Source organism: Aquila chrysaetos, chromosome 5 (genome assembly GCF_900496995.4).
Source record: "Aquila chrysaetos chrysaetos chromosome 5, bAquChr1.4, whole genome shotgun sequence".
Classification (NCBI taxonomy): Eukaryota; Metazoa; Chordata; class Aves; order Accipitriformes; family Accipitridae; genus Aquila; species Aquila chrysaetos.
In genome coordinates, this window is record NC_044008.1 from 3336524 (window position 1) to 3362691 (window position 26168).

The window sequence follows — 26168 nt, forward strand, 5'->3', positions numbered from 1 at the left end:
CAAGGTGACCTGGAACGTAGCCATCACCATTAGAAACAACTATTAACTTCTCCCTGTGTGTTTTAATAGTTCACGCCTCCACCAGGAGCCTTCAAGTGATGCTGGACTTTGAGAAAGCCCGTTGCAATGACATAAATTCCATTACAGGTCCCAATTAAATCTATATATAGTCTTTATAGAGCCTGGGTAACAGTCTATCCCTTGCTCGGCAGGCATGCTTCAGTAACCACACAGGCACCGGCTCTCATTAAGCCTGGGCTGGCCCTGCATTAATTGTGACATGAGGCTCTCTATTTTGAAGGCTTTTGAACACAAATACTTAGCCAAACCTCATTTGTTTTACAGTTTACAGACTGAAACACTTGACCGTGGGATCAAAATTTAGCAGTGAACAAGGCAGGGGGGATCTGAAGCTACCTAGACCTGGCAGGGAGAAACACAGATTGAATACTATAGAGAAAGTTGGCCAGAGCTGATGGTTTGCAGGGTGGGTGAGAAGGTGGCTGGTTTCATCAGGCTTGGGTAAAACCACTTGACACTTCTTCCACACCTCTGAGCTGATGAACTGTGATTTTTACAAAGGACAAGGATTCCTAATAAATTTCCTGCCTTGTGCAGAGAGCACATCGGCATGCTGACGGGATGCACTGTTGATATCCCAGCTGAGGAAGAGTTTTGCATTCTTGGTAAGGAAAAAAACAACAGTGAATTGAGAGGAAAGCTGAATGAGAATCGATGCTGGAACCTCTGGGCACACGCTCCTCAGCCTCCAGGTTGCCAGCCGTACTCAGAGCAGGATGATGTGTCCCTAGCTTCTCCTCGAGTATTGATGCTTTTGGGAGAAGAGTCACTACAGCGTGGTAGACTTCTTTGAAGAAGGGACAGCACGGGGCGTAGGCTGAGCAGTTGTGAAGGGGGAACCTGGGAAGCCGCCAAGCCTTCAAGAAAAGGACCGAGATAATCTTTGTTATTTGAGTGTCTGTTCCTTTGTAAATAAACCAGAACAGAGAGCAGGAACGAGCTTGGATGCAGCAAAGCATGAGGGCTGTATTTACAGAGCAGATGGTGAAAGGCACTTGTTCAAACACAGTTCGTGTCATCACACAAGGTCTTTTGAATTCCTGGAACATTTTTCTAGCTATGTCACACAGTGGATTTCCTCTACCACTCTCCCAGTGATTAAAGAAAATGCATTTTGTATTGTGACTGGTTATTCTGGTACTACAATTAGGAAGAGAGGAGACTTTAGCATGTTTGGGTATTGTTTGCAGTGGCAAGATTAGAGGTATAGGAGAAAATTAAGTATGGCATTGATGTGAGATTCACCTCACCCTTTATTCAACCTGCATGTTGTAAAACTCTCCATCTGACCTGGCTGTCTAGACTCCTTTATATTCAGTGGATAGACATAGGAACACCCAGAGTGTGATTTATCTCATTCCTGGGCCGACATCTAAAACAGAGAGCAGGCAAATCCTGCCCTGCCAAAGGTCTCTCCTTCAGCAGAACCTGGATTTCTAGCTTAGACTTAGACTGTGATGTTGCAGACAGACTTTGGTGAGAGGGCAAAACACTTGCTTTGCATACCTCCCATGCTGGAGCTGTTCCCCACAAGTGCCAAGGTTTACAGACTTGATGGATCAGAAATGAAGCCTTCCCAAAGTCCCCAACTTGGCTTTTCTGAGCGAGCTGTAAAGCAGGGTTGTCCTGCCAAGGGAGGCATGGAGAAGAAGATTCCACTGCAAGGGGTCCCAAGAAAATTGCGCTGCTGTAGAAGCACCAATAGCAATGTCATCGTGAGAACATCCGATGGGAACTGACATCTCTCAGCCTTACCCCAAAGGCTTCTGGGGCTATTGCCACAGAGGCTGTGGGCCTCAAATCTTTCTATATCTGTCATTGCTTTACCTCTGTTCCTGTGATTGGTGTGTGATTGTGGCTGGGAATTTGCTCTGGCAACACCAGGGTAAAGACGTCTTTCACCGAAGATGTGCAGGACAGCTCAGGGCAGTGAAGAGAAGAGAAGCAGCACAGATACAGCTGTAGGTAGGAAGCCCTTTGTGAACAAAGAATATTTGGACAGGTAATTTACCCTGCCACGCAGCGGGACATTGACCCCCCAGCTTAATTATTGTGTCATTTGTCCTTGACAGCTACTGCTGCTTCCAATTAACTGTCCTTAATTAAAGCCTCCAGTTTTCCAAGTATGTAAGCATGGATTTACTGGGAAGAGAGCTACAATAAAGAGGAAGAGCTTGGGGGTGTCAGATGAGAAATGACATGCCCTGTCCCAGTGGGACTGGCAAGTTATTTAGTTATCATGCTGGAGTGGCAAGCTGGAATCAAACCCAGATCCTCTTCTCCATCTCCGCAGGATCATCTCCTCACCCACCAGTTTTACAGCCTCACATGCGTCCGAGTCCTGTTTCTTACCAATATAACTAAGACGTGCTTCAACTCCCTGGGCTTTTCTTTTCTGTGTTCCTGCTTCTTGCTGAGTTTGTAGGTCAGGTGGATGAGGCACAGGATCTTGAACATGACAGAAGAATTCAAGCTCCCTTTGTCTGTAATTCAGGCCAAATTACAGTTGGCATCCTGGGATGCTGTGCAGGTGACCGAACATCCTCACTGACTCTGTTAAGGGTGCAGAGTCTGGTGCCACCAGTGGTTTCTTAGGTGTTTTTTCCTGCTCTATTTAATAAACTGTATTATCATGAACACTCTATTCAAGGCTTTGAAATCAAATAAGCTCCTCTCTTAATCTTTCTGCAGTTTCTCGGGGCTGGCTGAGTCTTGAAAGATAGCCGCATTCACAGAACCCACATGGCTTGACAGAGTCACTGTTCAGTGTTTTGGAAGTGTATCTTTTGACTGTTGCGGAGGAAATTGGCTACTTATGATGTCTTTTTGTACATTTAAATTAACTTAGTCCATCAGACTGAATAAATCCCACCGCTGTATTAACATCCAATTATAACAGCAGAGATTGAGCAATGATTCACATTTTGACCAGAATGTTGGCAGTTTAAGGGGAAAAAAAAGTAATGTATATTGAAATAAAAAAGTCAAAAATGGGAGCCAGAAAATTATGACTGAGCACATAGCAGGAGCTTTTGTGAATATATAATGGCAGAAGCGGGAGCCAAATTTCTAACAGGATTAGCTGTTACTGTCTATCAGATCCAAAAACCTCAATCATTTTGTTTTAAATGACTTTCTGTAGCTCATTCATACTAGAAATAGAGGGTGGAAGTGAGGCTGGGAGCTAGAGAAGCTGCAGTTTGGAATTTAGGCTGGATCAGAGGTGAGGACAGCCCAGGTGTTGTGTGAAAAGCCCTGAAGTCGTATGTAGCAGGTGAGCTCTGCACAGCAGTTTGCAGATTTTGCCAGATTTTCCAAGACGTCCTTGTGAGCCAGAAACTCGATGAATGATTTCTTTGGGGATCGGTGAATGAATGTGTTGACGAGGTGAAATGACCTTTCAAATCCTGCTGCAGCTACGGCAGCTGGACCTGCTCATGGTTTTCTTGCCGCCCTTGAGAAGGACATCAGATGCACTTACCACTTGTCCGACCCTGGCTCTGGGATTGCATCTCCCTTGGGATAGCTGTGAGTAGGGGACAGTCTAGATGCTGAAGCTGCCCGAGGGATATCGGTCCTGACCCTTTGGTCTCCCCTGTTCGAGCAAGGTGCTAGTGGTGAGGTTCCTGGGTCTTTTGCACCCTCCACTGCACAGCAGTGATTTTGGAAATCCTGTGGTAGTCTGGCTGCTCTGGAAATGCTGCCTACCTCAGGGATGATCAGAGATCATCTGTCCCTCTGCTCTGCTATGGGCAGAGCCTTGGAAGCACAGCAGTTCCTAGATGTCCATCAGGCGTGGGGACAGGGATCTGTAGGAACCTTACCTTCATTTCTTCAATATTTCATCGAAGCCAAAGTCTAAATATATTGTACTTAATAACTTAGTGTTCAGTAATCAGGTCTTTCCTGGACTTCTTGCGTGAACTTGCTCAGATGCCTTAAGCCCACATCTCCAAAGACATTTAGATAACACCCACTTCAGCTGCACGAGATCTCACTTTCAGCTTCAGCTCTCATTGATAAATGGGGATATGTGCTTCATCACATATGGGATATAAGCCCTTAGAACAACAGCACTCTTTTCTTACATCCATATATTGCTCTAGCACAGTGAGGCCAAAAATATCAGTTAAGCTGTGACCACTGCAGGAATATAAATGACTCAAACCTGGCTCATAGTGCCCCAAAATGAAGGACACGTTGCTTTGTTAATCCTCTGTCTGCATATAACCTGAGACCCTGGTTATATTTGCTGCAGAATATTGAATCCAAGTTCCACCCCAATGAAAACCAGAGGTAGAGAGCCTCACAGAGGTTGGGAAATGACCTTGAAAAATTTGTTAGACTTTCCAAGGATGGAGAAGGGGTGGAAGGAGTAATCACAGTCTGGTTTACAATGGAGATTTCAACCTTCAGCGCTGCCTAGTCCCTTCATCACAGTGAATAATGGTAAGGCACTGTAATTGGGAGGCTGCATGGACTTTTCTTTTTCAGATATTTTAGGGGCAGTGTAAAAAGCTGACTGCTCCCAGGAGGCACAGTCAGTTCTCAAAACTTTCAACTGGGAAAGCTGAGCTGAATTAATTACAGTTTATGTTCCAAAGGAAAATAAGACCTCTGATGTGCCTTATTTGCTTGATGTTCTTTTTCTTTTCAGCTGATGACCCCTAGGTGGCTTTCCTTTCAGTCTCAGCTCCTTTGTTTTTTGTAGTTTCTTTCTTTATTAATTAGAAGGTCTGACACTTGCAGCCCAAGACATTTATCAGCATGGTATAATTTTAATTAATCTCACAATAATGCTACTTGAGGTGAACTCACAAAAGGTCTCAAATAGCAGGAATAACACATAGCAATGCAAATGGTGACACAGGACACCTACTATTCTGGTGTGCTTGACAGGAGGTGGGATGTAGCTTGGTGCAAGCTCATACCGCATAGCTGTGCTCTGGGACAGTGACACAAGCAAGGTGTGCTCCTACACAACATACAAACTATATCCTATAGAGACCGAGTACCCTAAATGTACTGAAAAGGAAGCATTTCTGCAAAGATGAAGATCTGGATTCTCAGGAGGTTCCTCCGGCCTCTGAAAGGAGCTTGGATATCCTTTGACAGCTAATTAAATAATAATAATAATAATAATAAAACCTACAGAGACCACTTTTTGTCTACTCTTTTTGTAGAAATTTGCAAAGAAATAGCAAGTTTCAGTCCTCTAGGACTTCTTTCTTGTACATATATCATAGTCACAAGTGGATTTTGACTTAGAACATTCAAACCCAACATCACTAGATGTTGGAAGAGTGCATGTTCAGATCTAAACTTCTTAGCCAAGGCTGACTTTATAAGACAGATGTAAACTACCTCAGAAACTGAGGTTCAGAAAAACTATCTACAGCTAATGAGGATAAATTGAGCAGCATCATATGTTAAACTGAGGGTAGTTTGGATAGGAACTGCATAGCCAATCCCAACTGTGTTCACAAATTCCTAATTACAAGGTGGAGATTACACAATCGATTGCATCTGGGTTGAGGAATGGCAGATTTACAGTCTTTCAAAACTGAATTATCTGCCTCTTCTGCAAGTACTCTGATGTTCACAGCGCAGACATGGTCAAGCTAGATGTGTTCAAGGAAAAATAATTCGCAACGTATTTTTCTCAGGTGGAAATAACAGGTGGGAATGGGTGACATTAGAAATTATAGGATCTCCAACTTTTGATGTCTTCCTGTAAAAAATTGTATGTCTTTTTGGAAGTTGGATGCAACACAGACTATTGGGTTCAACATAAGTCTAATTGGGTGAAATCCTAGAGCATACAACTTATAATTGATGAACAGCTGATACCTTCTTGACCTGAAGCTTAAGGAAGGTGGAACAATTGCATTCATGTCCAAGCCATCTTACCTTTGAAACTTCTTGATACGTACAGAAGTTTCAAAGACTCGCTCCCTGTTTTGATCTTCCCATTTTCGTTGCTCAGTGATCTGTCCTGATTATGTTCTTATGCTCATGGCAATAGATTAAATTTGAGAAAGGTTTGGGTTTTTTTTGGTTGTTTTTTTTTTTTTTTTTTTTTCCCCACATTTTCCCTTTTTCATTAAAAGCTTTCAGTAGCAGCAGTTGGTTTCTTTGGGTTACTTGACACAGGCAATGGTGCAATGGTAAATAAACCCCACCATATTTTTATCTGAAGTTTTCTAAAGCTGCTGCCACTTGCCAGAGGTAAAAATACAGATTTTCAGCTTGTGCTCATAAACTATCAACTACCATGTGGGGTGTCTGTATAGGGGTTAGGAAGACAATTTCTGATACAAACAGAAAAGGTCTTCATAAATAGCTGGAATTTTGCCTGATATATATCTATATATAAAAGCCAGTTCTTGTTTCATTTACAGTTGCAATCAGAATGAATCTTAATCTGTCACTTCACAGCTCAAACTCTCTCGAATGTTGCACCAAGTAAAAAATTGTCACTAGGATCCAGGTGTATTCCTTTGTCATTTGTCATGAGTAACTCTTCTGCTGTTTATAGTTGGCAGTTCTCAGTGGTGTTTCATCAGGATAATACCACACTATATCATCTGAAGGAATAAACTCTCCCTGCTGACATGAGCTGGGGTGAAGGCACTGGCAATTGACTGTACATTATAGAAGCTCTCTGAAGCTTATTCAATGGAAAAGAGACTATCAGGTCATTTGGCCCAAATTGTGTGTTTGGCTTCAAAAGAAGTAAGGGGCTTACAAAACCTAATAGGAATCAAAAGGCTCCGGTCCATTAGACAGGAGGAGGTCAGGCTAGGCAGTCCCTTCTGTCTTTGAAATCTCTGAGTGAAATACTTTAATTAAAAAGGAAGAAAGAAAGAAAAAAAAGATAATAACATGCAGTATTTTGGCAGCAGATGGGTGTTTCAGGTCCACCTCTAATGCCTTCTGAGCTGCAGTGTCAGGGCGACAGCAAGCTCATTCGATACCCAGGCTGGTAGCCTTTGTCCTTTTCCTGCTGGCAACAACCTCTCCAGGGATGGGACGACTGATGGTTGGAAAGGTGCCTGGGCAACGGGGAGTGGAACTAACACTCTCCTGGGACCAGTGGTGGGGTGGGAGGTCATGGGAGGGAGACAGAGAGATCACGAGACCTCAGTTCTCACAGGAAGCCAGAAAGCAACAGGGTCCACAACCAGAGTGTAGGACAGTGTTGAGATCCAGTGCGTTTAACTTGCTGCAGAAGATCACACGTTGTTTAATTGTCTCAAGGTACCAGGTCTGCACACAGCCTGCCTGATTTGCTGATTCCCTGTGAAACTGCAAATGAGGACAACTGGCAATGAAGCTCTGCAAGTGAGCTCATCTGGCATGGAAGCGTGAAAGGCCATGGGGAAGAGGGCAAGGTCACAGGGGACGTGCTGGTCTCAACAGGGGTTGCACCAAGTTGACTGCTGATCTGGACAGGGGTTGCACCAGGTTGAACTCGAGCAATCTGCAGCCACATCCCTCTGTCTGCCCCAGGCCTGCCGAGCTCTACGGGGATGTCCCTCCGGGAGGACAGGCACCAGGGGAAGAGGACAGGGAGGGTGGCACCTCCGTCAAGTCGTTATGGGCATTACGGAGCCCTGTGAAAAGCCTGACAGGTTGTCCCCTTTCCTCCTGCAGCTCACTCGGGTGCCCGTGGAGTCGTGTAGCCAGTACGAGACCTGCAGCGAGTGCTTGGGCTCAGGCGACCCTCACTGTGGATGGTGTGTTCTTCACAACACGTAAGTACCTGCTGGTGTTTGCCACCATCCCAGCCCTGCTGTTCTGCCAACCATCTTCCCTCAATGGCTGTGATGACACATGGCAGAGATGCAAAATGCTGTCTCAGTCCCTGGCTGAACTAGGTGAGCCAATGAGTCACCCAGGTACCTCCGGCAAGGTCTCTGGGACTTGCTGGGGGAGACTTTGTTTAACTGAGAAGCAATTTTTTGGAAGACAAGGGAAGAGAAGGGTGGTAGAGACTGGTCAGATCTCCTCAACCGCCTGATCCACAGTCTGCTGACTGCACCAGGAAAGCACCTGTCCACTCTGATGTGCTTTGAATCAAACCCACCAGCAGCTCTTCTCTGGGTGACAGTTACCTTCTTGTTTCCATTGCTTAAGGCAGTTTGGCTCTGACTAGCAACCTGGCTCAGACACTTGTCTCAGCACCTCCAACTTTCCACTGCTGACCTAAACCTCTCCTCTTTCAGACTTGCCATGATCTCCATTGCCCTTAGAGAGGAATCAGGTCCCTGTAAGCATCATGGGGTCCACCCCAAGTTAGATTCCAATGAGACCTTATGGTTTGTATGCTCACTGTGGGAAAATGTTGACCCTGAAGTTGAGTGTTTGTCCTGTGTGGGTCAACTCAACTGTGCCAAATGAGCAAAAATGAGCCAACTCCTCATTTGGCTTATCTGGCCAGGATGCTGAGCAAATTTGTCTGTATCCACATTCCTGGTCTTCTGTATAACAGGCCAAGAAGGGACCTCATTCCACCATTTCATTATTCTACAGTACTGGCTTATCCAGTGCCTCGCAAGGAGCACTGGATCCAGATGTCCTCAGGACTGGGAGATTAGTTCATTGGCTTTGTTTTCTGTAGGCTTTTTAATGATGCTGTTGATCTTGAAGTTTCCTCTCTGCAGCCTTCACTGACAGTGATCTCCTGCAGGGAACCCACTGCCAAAGCTGTGGAGAGGGAGGTGTCAGGTTGGCTGAGCTCCTGGCTATGAGTGGCAGGGTGGTCTCCTTTGCCAAGAACCTCTCAGCAGAGGCAGAGGCTGGAAAGTGCATTGGATCCGTCTAACTAAATGTCTCCAGCTGAGTGTGGCTCTGCAGGGTGCTGTCACTCCAAGTTTCATAGTGCCCTTGGCAGCGATGGAGGGTTTTTCTGATGGACCCTGCTATTGCAGTGTGTCTGTCTTCTCCCACTGAGTTCACCTCTGAATTCTTCCTGTTGCATTGCAAACTCTCCTGGCGGAGACAGTGATCCAGTTGAAGCGATCCTCTTCTTTCTGGAGCAGAAGAAAAGGGAACAAACCTGTACCATATTCCAACCTTCTGTGGATGCTCTTTAGCTTCTGTGAACCTCATCCAAAGCCGTGACAGTCTGCTTAATTTCAGATCAGATCTAGGTGATCTGTCCCAAAACTTGTCCAAAAACTTGACTCAGGCTCTGGAATCGTTCAAGGGATCCTTGGCAAACCAGTCCTGAGTTGCGGTCTGGTAGGCACAAACCAATGAAACTTTCACCCTGCTGACCTGAGGATATTTCCAATTGATATACAGCTCTATAGTATGTTTCCATCTCATCTTATCCTGCAACCATCCTACAGAGCAGTGCGTGTTCTGCTGTCAATGGAGGGACAGCACAGACTATGTGCAAGCAGTATAGGAAAGCATGAATTTGGCCATTGATTGTACCACAGCAATGCTAGATAATTCATCTCCTACCATCCAGGGTCAGTGGCAACAAGCAATCAATACATCCAGCAATAAATCCCCCAAAGGAGAGAAAAGGGGCAGAGACAACTGCAGATTGCCCAGCAGCTTATTGTGAAGGAGTGTCAGAAATGTGATGGCTGGTGATGAGTGAGGTTGGTAGCATTGACTCAGAACTAGAAACTCCTGTACAGACACGGTCCTTCAAGGAGAAGTTTGGCCTCGCAGTCTGGACCTGGTTGATGGCAGGATCCCCATGCCCTCCTCCGTCTGGTCACTTAACCTCTGTTTCCTTATCTGGAAAAGAGAGGCACCTCTTATTTATGTACCTTGCAGCAGGGTCGCTGAGATTAATTCCCTGTGGATTTTTTTGAAGCAGTTGGAAGGCAAATGTTATGGAATCCCACTCCAGTCTGTTCCTTCCCCCTAGTTTCCACTGCAGTCAAGAAATCTGATTTCCAGTCCAGGTTTGGAAAGGGTTTTCAGTGCAGCCTCAGATGTTCCTCTCTGGGTCTCAGTTTCCTCATCCTTTTAGGTAGCCCTGAGAGCAGAGGAGACAATTACCTCCCATTCAACAGGGTTTGGCTGTGCAGGATATTCAGGGTAAGAGTGCCATAATACTAAGTCTCTTATTAGAACTTTGTGCGCATCAGAACCTCTTAAGATTCATTAATAGACCTTTCCTCAAGTGGGATGCATCATCAACGACTGCTGCACAAGGATCTCTGGGGAAATGTGCCATAAGCATTTCCCCTCGTGCGTGCTAACCCTTCTCTCTTCCCTCCCAGTCAGGAATCCCAGGGGCTTTCCAGTGCACGGCTGAATCCAGCCATGCTGATGTGGGAGCTGTTTTGTGGAAGGGATGGAGGAAGCAGTCAGGCTGTGCAGGATCTGGGGTAGAGCGGTACTGGAAACCAGATTGCCTGTGGGCAAAGTCATGCCTTTTGCTCATCTTCCTCCTCCAGTATAAACCATCAAGAGGAACAGTGGTAGACCGGGAGACAGGTGAAAACTGCCAGATGGGGTACAGCATCTATCTTTTTTGTCTCTCCCATGCGGCTCTCTCTTATTTTGGGATTTGAACTTCAAGGGCTGATGCTGACCCTTTTCCCCAGACCCCCATTTCGAAGCTATCAGCTCCACCACGTGAGAGGTCTGGGGACGCCTGGGGACAGCTCTCCATCCATCGTCTCACGGCAGAGCTGGGCTGTCTGCGTGGAGGGCGGTGTGCCAGGGCTCAGGAATCGATTTCCACAGCTCTGCTGTCCTAACCTTACACCGAGAAACTCGAGTCCGCTGAGAGAGAAAGAGACAGACAGACCCACAGACGGCTGCAGGAGAAAGGAGGGGGGGAAGGATTGATTGGCTTCTGCCCCGAAAAGAGGAGAGCTGATATAGAGCAGGTCACTGGAGCTTTTCATCTCTGTATCTTTAGCCCCGATCTTGTCCCCCCCCTCCCTTTCCCTGCTATAGCTCTGCTCCCCTCCTGGGCTCTGTTCAGGCCTCTTTAGGCGGCGATGAATCATTTAGTTGGTGTAAATTGAAAATGTGGCGCTCGGTTGCTGCACGGGTCTCCAGGGGAGGGAGAGGGGCCGGGGTGGGAGCAGGGGGGGAGAAACCAGGCTGAAAAGCTAATAGCTGGCACGGAGGCACTCGGTGCCTGGTCGGAAGGTCGAAGCAATGTCATCAGCCAGAACGGGGGGCTGCAGAGAGGGATGAAAGCAGAGCAAAGTTTTCTCCAAGCCTGAAATGAATTGCAGCTTCTTCCTATGTCACATGCAGCAGCGTCCAAAGATGCCGTGCAATAGCTGACAACCCCTCTAAACCCCCCGGCAAGATTCTTCTGTCTCCATCCATACCCAAACAATGACCCTCCTCTACCTCCTTTCCCCCTCCCATGCAGAGGGGCAGAGATAGCTGAGGCTTTTTGCCCCCAGAGAAGGGATAAACCCTTCTGCAGCTGAATGAGCCCTCGCTATCCCTGCCTGGCCCTGCACCAGCTCCAAAGCAGACATGCACAAGCACTGATCCATGTGCACATGGTGATCATGCAAGTTTTCAGCCCTGCACAGTGTCTCTGGGTTGTGCTTAACACCCCATCTGCCAGCAGAATGGATATTTGGGGCAGAAAAGCAGCAGCATCCCTATAGGGAGAGGCAACACTTTATCAAGGGGAAATATGCTGACCTTGCTGGGTGCAGAAGGGACCTGTCCCAGGCTCTGTTATGTTAGCTGCTGCTCCTAGATTTTAGCTGTGCTGCCTCATTTCATCGTCATGTAGCCTCTGTCTAATTTTGAGGTGAATAGTTGAACATGCACAAGCTGTCCGTAAGCGAGGACGCAGTCCCTCGGCACCAGCCTCCTTCTGCTCCTGGGATCTGCCCTTGCTGTTACAGGGACTCCTTGGCTGGCAGGTGATAAGTTGCAATCACAGAGGTGATAGTCCCATTTTCTGGGAGGAGTTGTGATGTTTCAAAACTTTTTTTTTCCGGCTTGTAGTGGGCCAGTTATGTTTTTTAATAAGAAATGTTCTTGAAAGCAGTTTTAGAAGGGGCTGATACCATTTAATAATTGGAGAATGATTCATTTAGACCTCAGAAGTTCTTATTTGGGGATTTTACTTCAGGTTTTAGTAAATTGCTTAAAATTTCGAAGTAAAAAGTCATTCTGAAGTGAAGCATTACTTTTTTTTTTTTTTTTTAATTAAAATGAAACATTTGGGCATCTGTGATTTCTTTCTCCCCCAGAAATCTTTTCCAGCTCTAGAGACTGAGCAAAGGAGGCCGTTAACAAACACTGTTGGTTTGAAGGAACTGATATTTGCTGCGGAGGGAAGAGGGCTTGTTTAAACATCACCAGTCTGTCCTACTGTGGAGGTAGCAGAGCCAGGAGTTGGCTCTGCTCTCTGCACTCCTCTGCTCGTCTGTGAGGAGCTGCACATGTCCTTTGTGTGTCCTTCTGGCACCCAAGAACCTCACCTAGGGACTCGAGGTGGCTCTGTTGGCTTTCCACCCCAGTTGCAGAGCATGTGCCAGGAGAGCATGTGTCCTACTTCTGAACCATGGGAATAGGATGCAGTGGCCTCCTGTAGGCATCCTCACCCCATGAATGAAGGAATGACAGAAGGCTTTTAGATATGGGCCATACCAGCCACCTTCCAGGATCCCTTTGGCTCGGGGTTAGTCAAGGGATGACCAAAATGTGGTACGCCCGATTAATCAAGCTGAGCTGACCGTGGATTAACTGGATAGCTGCAGCAACAGAGATGGTGTTTATGAGACACTTGAGAAGCCATATGAGAGTTTTTTGGTCTCCCCACAAAAGGACGGCCCTGTTCAGAAGGGTTCTATGCTGTCCTCTGGCAGCAGACACCTACCCCAGTATCTGGGAAGTTGCCTTCCACGTCCTGGTCTTCCCGTCTGCCTTGCAGCTGCAGGATACTTGTGTACGCAGAAATTACAGTTCTCATTTCTAACACGATATGGAGGAAAAAGGCACTTAAACAAGTTGTTTTCTAGGGACTGAGGAATTAGTGTGGAGGGGGAGGGAGGTTTGTTATCCATGCTCAGACTCATTGCCAGACCAGGGAAAAAAAAAGAAAAAGTTACAAAGTGCAGCTCCCACTGTCTCCTCTCAGCAGGTAACCCGATGCGGTGCTGCTTGCAGAGGCTCATTGATCGTCCCTGGCTTTAACTTTCTTGGTCAAAGTCTTCTGAATCACTAGAGAGTCTCGGGTAACCTAAGCTGCCTACAGATGCTGCAATAAGACCTTTTTTTGAAGGGTCTTTTGCTTGCTTGACTTTCTGCTGTCTGAAAGACTGTGACTGTCTTTCAGGCTGAGTTTTTTTCTTTCTTTTCCCCTTCACGTCTTCTCTTTTCCTTCCCAGTCTTTTCCTCCACTAGCGCAGGGGAGGGAGTATATCTCCAGTGCTGTGTGGGGAAGGGTTACTGGGAAGGGCTGTATGGATCAGGGTTCAGGAACCCAGCAGGGCAGGAGGGTGGAATATCACAACCAGTCCTGTGCCACTCTGAGCTCTAACAGATAGTAATTAGTAAATCAGTAATCAGTAAATTAGTAATCAGATTACTGATTCTTGCAGGGGCTTGTGATCCGATAGACCCTCAGCTTCCACTGCAAGAAACCAGGTTCTCAGCTGTTCCTGCTTTGTACTCCCCATGCTGTTATGTCCCAAGGTGCAAACCAGAGTCCCCAAAAGGTAGCAATCTGCAGGTATTTTGCATTTGCCTGGAGTAATGAATAAGTCTTCGCAATCACAGTTAGGACCTTTTTTCATAGGAAAAGCTTTCAGTATCCTTTCCTGCCTTAGCATCGTCTTGCCATGGGTCAGCTCTTGGTGCCTTCAAATACCTGGGAGACCCTCCACATGTCAAAAGTACGTGACAACTGTGCTGATATTCCTAAAGGTAGATCAGCCACACAAAGAACAAATGGCTTCCAGCTCAAATCCTGCTTTGCCTTGGAAACTTGTAGGCATCTAGGCTGATCTTTCCCATCAGAGGGGAAGCTCAGAGCTACTTCAATCGCTATGTTCAATACCCCTGTGTGTCTGAGGTATCTGGGGGCATTTCTCATTGCAACAGGAGATTTCCAGCTACATGCTGTTGGTACACAATAGGGAGAAAAACATAAATGCTGGGAGGGAAAGTAATCGCAGGAAATCTGAAATCTTTCATTTGCTTCAAAAGTCTCCCATCAGTTGTTTGGCAGTGTTAGCACTGCCAGTCAATGGTGGCAAAGGTAGGAGTGAACCAGCTGTCAAGATGTCTTGACTCCAAACATCGCTCGGTTTGACTCCTCCCCGGTCACAGCTGGCGCTCACACAGCCGTGCACATGGCCTGTGAGCCTCTTCCATCTGATAGCAAGGGAAAGTGGAGTCATCTTCCCGCAATTGGCCTTGGCACAGAGTGATTCCCACTTCTTCTCAGGTAGTTATCGAAACTGGAGACAGCATTTCAGCTTTTGCACAGAGGGAAGCGCACAGCAGGGGGGCTCTGTAGAGTGACATTGGCCCATTAAGCATTCTGCATTGAGCCTAGATAATCTTTAATCTGTCTGCTGAGGTATAGCTAAAGTACCCATCATTTCACACCTAGGCATTGCCTCTCCTGCGGAGCAGGGGAAATAGCCCCAAATGTGACAGCTCTCCAATGGCCTTTTGAAATGAGATCGGGGCTCTTAGTCCAGAAAGCAGGAGGAAATTCTTGGGATGGGGAGCGTACCTATTGATGGTGATAAAGCCCTGAGTGAAACGGAAGCTCCTGGGAATCCCATTTCACTACAAATGGGTGATGATGTTGAACAAACCACTCTGAACCAGCCCTGTACCTTTGAGCAGAACAGCCGATCGCTAGTCCTGGAGAGCTGACCCGCTGCTGTACCTGCACGTTGTGCGTCCAGCACCGCTGATGTCCTTCCATTCCCTAGATGCCATCGGGTCCCTTTTGGGAGCACTTTTGCTGCTCTGGTCTACCTAGCAGTGCAGGGCAGAGCTGTGCCCTTCACAGGTTGATTATCTCGGTGGCCGTGCCTGCCTGAGGCAACTCGGGGACAGCACTGGGCACCGTGGACCATAAGACGCAGGCGTGTGGTAAATGTATTTTGATAACAACCTTCTTCCTTGATTAGCTTGTTTTGCTAGAGGGCAGTGGGGAGGGGCAGGAAGATAATTAGTTTGTGCAGTGGGTTCCAGGAGAAGCTTTCTCCTGATGCAGCCCTGTGAGTTAGGTGTCCTACTTGGGATTTGTCTCCATCACAGAAACATTAGCAGCTCAGGTTTAGCATTGCAGAAAGTTCAGCCTTTGCAGAGAAAGATGTCTGGGGTTTCTTCTCTGATGTGAAACACAGCACACAGTCCGCCATGGGCTAGGAGGTGTGTCTCATGTGCTTGGACATGGAATGAGAAAGGGATAATGGTGCTCAGTGGTACCCAGGGACCTTCTAAAGGACCTCCTGTATGCTGGTTCCCTGACAGGGGACACACCTTTGTCATCTCAGCATCGCCCTTGCTCTGGGACACTACAGACTGGTGGGTGGTATATCTAGACATCCCACAGTACATACCTAGGGTAACAGCTAGGGAGGGAACAGGGACAGGGGAAAGCTGCATAACCACCCTGATCAGCTTAGAAAGCTTGTCAGATGTGCACTGGAGCTGAGATGCAAAGTTAAAGGGCTGCTGCAGGGAAGGAGTGTACCCTGACTTAGATTATTAAGTGGAGGTTGACAGAGCCAGCAAGGAGACCTAGATATGGAGTAGCAACATAAGGACTTAATTCAGCTGCCTAAACACAGATGTATGGAGAACATAAGGAGACTTTGAAATATAGGTGGTTTTATTTACGCCAGGAACTCAATTCAGTTGCCCATCCATGCTGTCTGCTGCAACTGTAGTGCCTGGGGTATCTGAGATACTCACCTGGGGCTGGTAAATATGACAGAGTCTGTGGGAAACCCACTTCTTCTGGAGGATAAGATGGAGACCAGCTGGGGTCCTGAGGACATCTCGAGTGACTTTAGACCTCTGGGCAACAGAATAGAGCCCAATCCCAGGTTGGGATGTCCTCTCCCCACATATTCTCAGGGTGGCCAAAACCCAGGTCTGGGCTTTGAGGCTTGACCAGTCCACTCCTCCCATGAATTTTAAAAAGTCCTCCAAGGTCCTATTTTGCAATAAAGCAGGGCTAGGGTTTCCTGCAAGGTTGTGCCACTCAGCGTGTGTCTTGATGGATGGATGGTTTGGGAAGCTCTGTCTCAGTTCCTGGGCTATTTGTAGGGAATTGCTCTCTGTCTTGCTGTCAGATGCTCCCTGGTGCCCCTGCAGCCAATGGTCTGCCAACGAGGGAAAACTGCATGCCAAACGAGCTCTCTCCAGGGTGGGTATGTCTGCCTTCCACTGTTTCTTCTGTGACATTTCATCATCCTCAGCCTGTGACAGGTCTCAGAAGGGAACAGGGCTGGGGGAGGATCAGGAAGCTCTTCCTCCTAAAGAAAAGCACAGCAAACCTTTAAGGGATGTCTTTATCCAGACTCACCCTCTCCGTGGATGTGCACACACACACTCCTACCCATAAATACGTGCCGTCATCTTCTGTTGCACACTCCCACGTTCAGAGACCTGCCACCAAATATCCCCCTGTGCCACCAGCACGTGTGTCTCCAGCCCCTAATTCTCCGTCTTGCTCCCACACCACTCTGCACTCATTCCCCCAAGCAGAGGTGCAGAGGTAGATCCTTTCCCAGTTGGCTTCTGTACCAGGGAGATTTTACCTCCCTTCCCTGTAGTACTATGGTCCTGGAAGCAGGTTGTGTGAGTTCACAGGAGCTTCTGAGGTTGAAGCTAATTATCTCATCGTGCTGTGGGGCTTTTTTTTTTTTTTTTTTTTTTGGGGGGGATCTTTCTTGCTTTGCTATGAGCATAGTCTCTTCTTCCTGTCCCCAGCAATATACATATTTCTTTTGTTTGGTAAGTGGATCTGAGCAACTCATCGTTCTGTTTTCTTGAACATCTTGTCTTCCATCATTTTCCACTTCAGATATGTCCTTCAGCAGCTTTTGAATACCATACCATCAATAGCAGGAACCATCTAACAAGGCAGACGCAGATGTTTTCACTCCATGAGTTACAGGAGCCAGACGACAGCCTGATCACTGGCCTTGTGGGGAGATATAGAAGTCCCTCCCTCATTCAAGTAAAACATCTTGCAGATGAACCCCGCCAGTTGTCCCAGTAGTGAAGAGCAAGCCTGGGTGTCAGTAGGCTGCAGCTCTCCGCTGGGCTCGCCAGCGCAGGTCAGCCACAGAGGAGAGCAGAGAAAAACAGCCCATTGCCAGGGCCGCAGTTATAAGAGAGATGAGTGGCAGATCTGGACATGGAACAACATTTCTTGCCTCCTGTTCCCATGCCCAATAGATTGGACCAAATTAATTTCTGCCAGGGTAACGGGTGCATTTTTAATAGAGCCTCATCCCTGCAGCCACAGCTAGACTAGAGTGGTTAACATGGCTGGCTGCAAGAAACCAGGATATTCAGAGGAAACGTTTTCTTGCCATCCTCCCGCAGGGGAGGCCAAATTCACAGTGAAGAACAGACATGCTGGCTGTGAATTTCTTCTTCCACTGGCTATGGGCTTCTTTACGCACTGTAGGGACATGGGGCAGCCCCACTGCAAGCCAGCATGGCTGTATCTTGTCATACAGCATGCACCACCCCTTGCTAATGGAAGGAAGGGCAGGTTTCTGATTATTTTCCTCCTCTATTTGCTTCCCTGCCTAGGATGTTGCACCAGCAATTAGCATGTCTTTTTATTGGTTATCTTGTGGCAAAGACTAACGAGAAAGTTGGGGAAGAGAAATACATTGAGGAGGAGCAGAAATGCTGAAGGGTCTGCTGGGGCAGAGTGGAGGAGCTGGAGGATGATTCTACTTAACCTGGCTAAAGGGATTTGAGGCGTGAATAATATGAGGACATGGGAATTGGTGTGGGCCGAAGGTCTGAGGCACTGTTGTAAGATCTGGGACAGTTTCTGACTGGGAAAAACAAGTTCTGCACCCCTTGGTATATTTAGGAAGGGATGCCAGCATGATCCACTGGTTAGAGAATTTCCCTTAGGCAAGACAGAGCAGTATTAATTTCCCTGCTCTGCCATAGATCCCTTGCATGATTTTGGACAAGTTACTTAGGATGGGATTTATCTCATCTACTACTAGGTTTCTCGTCTCAGCAGCCAGTGAAGAGAGGGACTTCTTCTGAACACATTCATTGTAACCCTGAGGTGTTTAAGGTAGTGGGGTGAATTGCCCTCTGGAAGTGCCAGTTTCTTTTAGTAGCTGTTGGGGAAACCTAAATAACTATATCAAACAATGCCCAACTTACAATGACTCCAATTCTTAATTTCCCTATGTTTTAGCCCCTTGTTTGTAGGAGAGGAGTAACAGTTCTTCACCTCACAGGCAGCTGTGAGGTCCAAAGCCTTAAAGCACTTTGGACGATGAGTGGCTTGCAGAAGTCCTGTAGGGAGCTGGACTTGATTACTGCAGGCTCCCAGACACTACTGGCTATAAAGCAGGACAATATTAATTTCAACTCACCAGTGGCTGAGTGAGTTTTGGGTTTGTTTAATTAAAGCAGAAGGAGCCTTAGCAGACATGGCAAGGTGCAAACACGCGTGTAGTTCCTTGCTTAACCCAATGAACATACCCAAATCACTGGCTGTTAGAGCAGAGGTGGCACCAGAAGGGTTAAGGCAGGCAGGACAGCAAGGAATGAAGCAAAAGCCCCTGTGTCTTGCTTCTTCCTCCCATATCTCATTCCCAATGCCTCCTGCCCCTCTGGCCCCAGGCAGTAAAGGAGATCTACATTTTAATTGAGACATGTTAAGAAAATAATCTCTATCTAGCTCACCCATGCCTGGAAGGCTTCTCCCTTGTTAGCTTGGTGCAGATGCTAAGTGCACATTTTGGGGGGGCAGGGGTTGTTGTATGTCTGTTTCTCTCCTTTTCCCATCCCTTCTTGATTCCTAGGTCTGGGGAGGAGGGCAGAAGGCTGGAGCTGTCAGGAAAAAGTAGAGCAGAAAGCGGCAGGACCTCATTTAGATCTTCTCCCTCTCTTGCGAGAGGCTGTCCTCTGGTTGCAGTTGCATCCTTTCTTCCCTCCCTCTGATCCTCGGTAGCAGGAGTAGAAAGCAGGTCAAGATGCTTCAGCTATTTGAAACACAGCCTTGCCTGCAGTTGGATGGGGAAGGAAAGAGGGTGAAGCGAGGTCTCTTTAGTATCTCACTTGTATTAACGGGGCCCCGCTGTCATGGCTCAGGGCCGAGGTGGGGAGATGACGACAAGAAAACCGGACTCTTTTTGTTTTGTTGCAGACCCAAACCTTCACCGCAAAGAGGTGCGAGTTCTGTCTGCAGACTGTCTCAGCTGTAGCAGAGGGACAGGAGCCCCTGTGAGGTGTCCTTTCCCTTGGCACCCCAGGAGCTGGGACCAGGCGGCCAGACACGTCCTGCCTCCAACACCCGCTTGGAATGGACACCAGCCAGCCCTGCCAAATGAGCACTGAATTATTTTGTGCTGGGCAAGGGGGCAGGATTTCAGTTCAGATAACACTTTCCTATTTTATCTGTTCCTTGTCTCTTAGAGCTTGCCTGGCCTGATAAGGTGTTATCAGAGCAGAGCATCTCTGTTGGAGCCACCACTGAATGCAGCTGGGCCAGAGGTGGCTTTTCTCAACTCCTTGCAGGCTTCCCTGGCCCTCTTCCACCCTGTGCCTCTAAAGAGCCAGACAGTTAATAATGGTAGGAGGATGACATTGGGATGCTTGCCAAGAGCTTTAGCTCTATGCTTTTCTCAGGGAGAAGAGAAGCTGCAAACGTGGATGAGAACGAATCAATCTGATCCCTTCCTTATTTTCACCCACTCCCAATCCTGCAAACAAGCTTGCAAGTAACTTTGAGTGTATGAGTAAGCCAGAAAGTAGAATGTTTTTTACATTTTAAGCCTATTGTCTCATAAAACTTTTTTTTCATGTATGTATCTAAGTTCTACAGTCTTTCTGGGTAGAGTCTCAGTATACCTAGGTATGAATGTGATTTTCTGCATAGTAGGGACTTAATTCTTACTAGTACTGTTAGGGCAACAGTGAGTCTCTGCTCTCCGTTCCCTTCTCTGCTCTCAAGCACCAAAGGCAAAAAATGACCTTGAGGATTCCCCCCTGGTTTTAATTGATGGAGGATCTGGAGGGGTTGGCAAGAAGGGAAGGAGAGCAGACCCATAGCATAAACACATCTGGCCAATTGATAAAATATCATTCGGCTGCCTCTTGAGCTGCTCAGGAACACATCAGTCCAGTTATTGAGTGTAATACTTAATCTCCTATCGATTGGGGTGAGCTGAAGAAGACAGCCTTCCCCACTACCCCCATTCCCAAATTAAAAACTAAGAGGAGAATTAAATGCTTTGACTTTTCATTCTGCCTGAATGTTTAGGGAATTCACTGTTAATAAAAAAAAAACCCAAACCCTTAAGAGTGAAAACATGCATAGAATGAATTATAGCAAAATCAATTAATACTAACAGTATCTATTAAATATTGCACTCAGGAGCTTTACAGGAGTACACTGCTGCTCTGATATGATCATGACATCATTAACATAACATAAAGAATCAAAAAATCAATAGCTTGCTGAAGCCCAAAATTAAGGCCAGGCAGTGTTATACCATATCTTTAAATATCTGAAAGAGCAACTTGTCTCTGTCATGTCAGAGCTATTTGCAGATGAAACATCTCTCAGAAAGTAGATGGGAATTTGCTGGTCCGCCTGTCACTCCTGCAGCTATCCCCTTGGGATACTTGGCATGAAGGTTAGCTCACTTTTTCCACCAGTGTGGACACAAACAGAGCAGAAAATCTGATCAGGATTACATTGGCATAACCCTGGAGGGACTCCAGAGCAGGCACGGGGTCACTGCATTGGTAGGCAGACAGACATATCTCTGCAGGATGGAAACATGGACAAGGTGTCTTCCCCCGTTGACTTGATTTACATTTTATGGTGTTAATGTTAGGGAGTTTCTTTTGCCTAAGGACACTGCAAATCTTCTGCCTGCATTGGAAAAAAAAGAAATGGAGCTAGGAGAGGCTTTCAGAAGGACTAGCAGAGCTGCTTGGGCAAGACAGGACTGGCGTGAGTCTCAATGAGTGTAGAAAACAAAGGTGGTCAGAGGTAGGACCGCTGTTTGTGTGGATTTAGGGATTAAATGCCTACGAAAGAGAAAGGATGTTTAAGATGTGGATAGTCTTGGCCCAAGAGGGAATGCATAGAAACTGAGCATTTAGTGTGTAAGGTAGAAGAAGGTTTCTGGCTGGGAGGAGAATGAGTGTCTGAAGTAATCTTCCACTGGGATTAGTGAGTGCTAAAAATATAGCTGGTTTTATGATAAAGCTTGATAACAATTCTGTATAAGCTACTATGGAGGGGCTGCCTGCAGAAGCACTAAGTGAATCAGGCGGTCCTTTCCACCTCTCTGCTTTATGTGTGGGAAAGCTAGAGTCGGTTTTCAGCTCTGCTTAGGACTCTGTGACCTGCCAAGTCTGTATATGTATGTGTCTCTATATAGGCTGGGTGCTGAGACCCCATTACAGCCCAAGGAGATCCTGCTCCCCATCAGTACAGTCAGTGGAGGCTAAAGAGAGACACAGCTCACCCTAAAGTAGATCTGAGGCTCCATTCAGTTACCGAAACATAGGCATTTGGTGGTCTTTTTTCGCTTTGACCAAGTCATCCATAGGTCCTGTGTCACAGTTGCCAGCCCCAGGTGGCTGTCTTGGATCCCCTATATGTGGTCCACAGAACAGAGCCCTTGTGTTAGAGCAGGTGAACCAGTTCTCTGGGCTCTTCTGACTGTATTGAATAAATCCCTCGCCTAGGGAGCTCAGACATCAGCTCACACACCTAAAGATTGACACATAAATTTAAGAGCCTCAACCTACCATCTTAATCCCACCCCTGCTACCTCTGGACCTCAGATTTTCCAGCTGATACCACATTCCTAATGCTTCTTTGGTTTGCCAAATCTCCAGGAAGAGAGTGGGGCTTTGGATCATGGCACAGACCATCACCTTTTGCCCCATAGGCAGATGTTATGTGGGTGCAAATGGTATTGGCAGCTCATGGTCCTTAGGGAGAAGTGTTGGGGTTTGGTATCAAGATGATCAGATTGGAAGAACTTGAGGTGACAGGGAAATTCACTGATGAAACTTGATAGAGCAACATGATAGAGCAATCCCTCCATCAGGTTAGAGGGAGAGATGCTCCCTTAACGGCAAATTTAAGAGGAAGGAACACCTCGTAACATGTGGCTAACAGTTGGAGAAAGGATGAAGAACCACATAAATAAGATGCCCCCCTAGATAATATCCATGTGGCCCCTCGCACCAAGGACATGGTCTTCAGGTGCAGAGATCACAGGTGGCAGAGAGAAATGCCGGACGGTAGGAGATTTGATCAGCAGGTAAACATGTAGCTGTGTTTCTGAGGACAACGAGGAATGATCAGAGATTTACCTGCAAGGTAGAGATATGACAGATCCCATGGGGCATCCAGACAGACTCCAACGGGAGGAATCCTGGGGTCCTGGTCCACATAATGTATATTTGTAGTGGTAAATAAACCAGTTCCAGGGAATGTTATTAGGCACTGGAAGACAACTACCTATGCTGCAAAGTTATTAAAACATAGTTTGGCTTGGGCCAGCTATCACTCCTTCAAACAATTCCTGGACATGTTTGGGAATTAAATGGGTCGGGGAGGATTTCCACTAGGTGTTTTGGAAGTTAATAGAGTTCAATAGCATGAATGTGATCAGACCATGTCATTTGGCCCCAGGATCAGAGAATGTTTCCTAGTATTGTTTAATACACTAATGGGATGTTGCCACAGCTCCCAGTTGCAAGGAGACGGTAGGAGGAAAATCCTGAAGGAAAGACACAAGCTGTTAAGATAACAGGCTAAAAATGAGGACTTTCATAGAAGGATTTTCTCAAATGCAAAACCAGGCACAGAGGCAGTGTTCCAATGCATGCTTAAGAAAACAGAGTAGGAAAAGTTTATAAGGAATAAGGAAACCTTTTCAAAGAATGGGAGCTGACGCAGGAAGGAACCTGGCGGTTGCCAGTTAAATAAAAATCAGATGAGAAAGAGGTTTGAAGGTTGAAACTCATTTTCTAAAGGTGAAGTCATAATACGTCTTTATCCTTTAAAAGTGGTTGGATTGGAACTTGATAAAATTCAGGTAAGAAACAGCAAAAATCAGTTCCAACAAACGCCCCTGTTAATCAGGGCACATGAAAATAGGCAATCAGACAAAATTAAATATATACTTGCTCCTGTGCACATGCTAGTAGTCTGATTTAAATGAAGATGCTAATGGGATACACACCCCAAAACCTTGATAGAAGGAAGCTCATCTGTGGCATAAATCACACAGGAACAATAAAGGAGGCCAAAATAGTAAAGAAATGGCTTTTATGTTAAAGGAAATGTAAAATCAAGGAAAGAAAATAGGGTCAATCTGTGCACAAGTGACAAGGTATCCCTAGGGAAGGGAACGGTGTTAAGGCTGGTTTATTGACCACTTGAAGATGGTGAAAGTGACTGTGTGTGACATGCTGAGAGAAATTCAAAAGGTTAGGAGGGCAGAATATGCGGTAATGAGAGACTTCAAGTGGCCTTGTATGCACGGAGCAAATGTCACAACACTTGGAGCTCATACCCGTAAACCCACTAAAAGAGAAAAAAGTCTGGATTCACTCTCAGGATTTACTTGCAGGATGTGCTGCAGGGCACAGCTATCAATGCATTGCTCTGTAAGAGTGACCACGTGGTACTCAAATTCAGTGTCCTGTAGAAGCAAAATAAAATAAATAAATAAAAATTACACTGAAGTTCAACTTCAAAGTGGAAAAACATAAAAATGAGGAAGCTTGTTAAAAGGTGCAGCCGCAAGGGTAAAGTGCTTCATGGTATCCTGGAGACTGCATAAAGATATCATGTAAGAGGCTTATTGTGAAGTTATATGACCTATGAAAAAAGACCTGAAAGACAGTAAAAGCAAATGAAAAAAAAAATTTAAAATGCCTGCTTAGACATCAAGGTAAAGAGACACTATTCAAAACTGGAAGTTGTACTCAGAGGAAAAAAATAAAAAAGATGACTAACTCTATGGTGCGAATTGCAAAACAATCATCAGGCAGCCCACACAGGAAACACAATGCTAACCTCATAAAAATGAATGATTAAAATTTAACAAGGTCCCCCCCCGAAGTTTACTTTTTAAAGGACACATGGTGTCTGAAGTGTCTGCCACTAAAGGTTTAGTAAAAAATGCTTTTAAAGCATAAAAGGGATATTCACTGAAAGGTCTTTAAGAAACTCTGATATAAAATTGCCGTGTTGCACCTCATTGCTTACATTGGCCTTGATACTGGAGGAATGACAGGTGGAAAACGTATCATCTTTTTTTTTTTAAGTTGGACTCGCGAACGGTCCAAGAACTAGAATCCAGAAATCTGACTTTTTTTACCTGTCAACTTGGTTGAACCATGATTAAGAATAGACTGAAAAAAAAGCATATGACATGCTGGGGGAGAGGGGTGGGTGTCACAAGTCTGTTATTGTTCTTTAAATAAATCAAAGTCCATGTGATATGGATGATGTGGTTAATACAGAAGAATTAATACTTTTCCCATAGTGAAGAATTTAAACTATGCTGTCATGGGACAGGAAGAAGAGTCTTCTGATAGATTAGCAACCAGTTCAAAGATGGGAAATCAAGATCAGGAATAAAGGGTTATGAGGCGGGGAGGGAATACCCAGGGGGGTCCCATGGGACCACACGTGTTTGGTGTATTTATAAATGAGTTAAAATGGATAAGGAGTGAAGCAGAAAAGGTAACTGGTGATAGAGTGTTTTTCAGGGTTGTCAAAAATAAAAAAGTCCGCAAGGAGTTGTAGAAGAAATATACCAAACCGAGTGTCAGGGTCATAAAATGGCAAGTGTAGCTCCGGGCTGATGCGTGCAGGGTTAACAAGCAGAGGTGGCAGACGGCTGTACCTCCAGGTGTTCAGGGGCTGGCTGCAGCGAAGGAGGTGGTGAAGTCAGCCTGGGTAATTCTCTACAAACCTCAAACAATACGTACAATGCGAGGCATGTTTTGGAAGTGAATGGGGAGCACAACAGAGAGTATCATTACGTGGCGATCCGCGGTGCTCTCCCATGCTGCGTACACTGGGCACTTTTGATCATGTAGAGTTAAAATGAATATAGTCGACCCAGGAAGGCCGTGGGAAGTGTGGGAAGCAGGAACACGGGTTTCTAACTATCTTTGTACAAGGAGAGATTGTATGACTTGGCAATTTTCATCTTAAAAGAGAGATGACTGAGAGGGCTATAATACATCCAGGCAATCATGAGTGTAATGAAGAAAGTGAATAGGAGATGATTACTCACCTTTTCTCATAACACAAGATGTAGGGAACTTTATATGAGATTATCAAGTGGAATATTAAAACAAACAGAAGAAAGGACATTTTCATATAAAGTATCATTCATCTGCGCAACATTGTGAAGCACATTACGGAGGCCAGAAATACAACTGTCTGGAAAGCAATTAGACAAATTAATGAAAGAAAGATCTGTTGAGAGCTGTTCAATACAATGACATCACTGCAGGCTCCAGGTCAGGCAGTCCCCATGTCATTGCTTGCTGGAAGCTGGGAGTTTAAACCAGGAGAAGTTGCACTCTATAATCTCTGTTTTATTGTTTTTTCCACCCAAGTATCTGCTATTGGAGTCAGAGACAGAATGAATGGCTATACGGATATTTGGGCTGAGCTGTTGCAGCCATTTCTATGTTTCTGCATTTTTAAGTGCCGCTCAAGCATCAGTTAGCACATCCCTTAAATAAAGGCCCCCTGATCTGTGGCCTTACTAGCAGGACACCGAGTAATCACAGTGCAGCTGATGTAGGGTGTGATGAGTATCTTTGCCTTGCCCGCCCAGCCAGGATGTGTCTGGAAGCCCTTTGCAGACATGCAGTCATTAAACCGC

The 26168-nt window shown here is 46.1% G+C and overlaps 1 protein-coding gene across 3 annotated transcripts in view; it reads left to right on the plus strand.

The window, feature by feature from the left end:
• PLXNA4 (plexin A4) overlaps window positions 1–26168 on the plus strand; it is a 462053-nt gene that overhangs the window by 294395 nt on the left and 141490 nt on the right. For all 3 annotated transcript variants that reach the window (XM_030015469.2, XM_030015470.1, XM_030015471.1), the window contains one exon: window positions 7738–7838. In XM_030015469.2, coding sequence (XP_029871329.1) covers window positions 7738–7838 — 101 coding nt within the window. The remainder of the gene's footprint in view (window positions 1–7737; window positions 7839–26168) is intronic.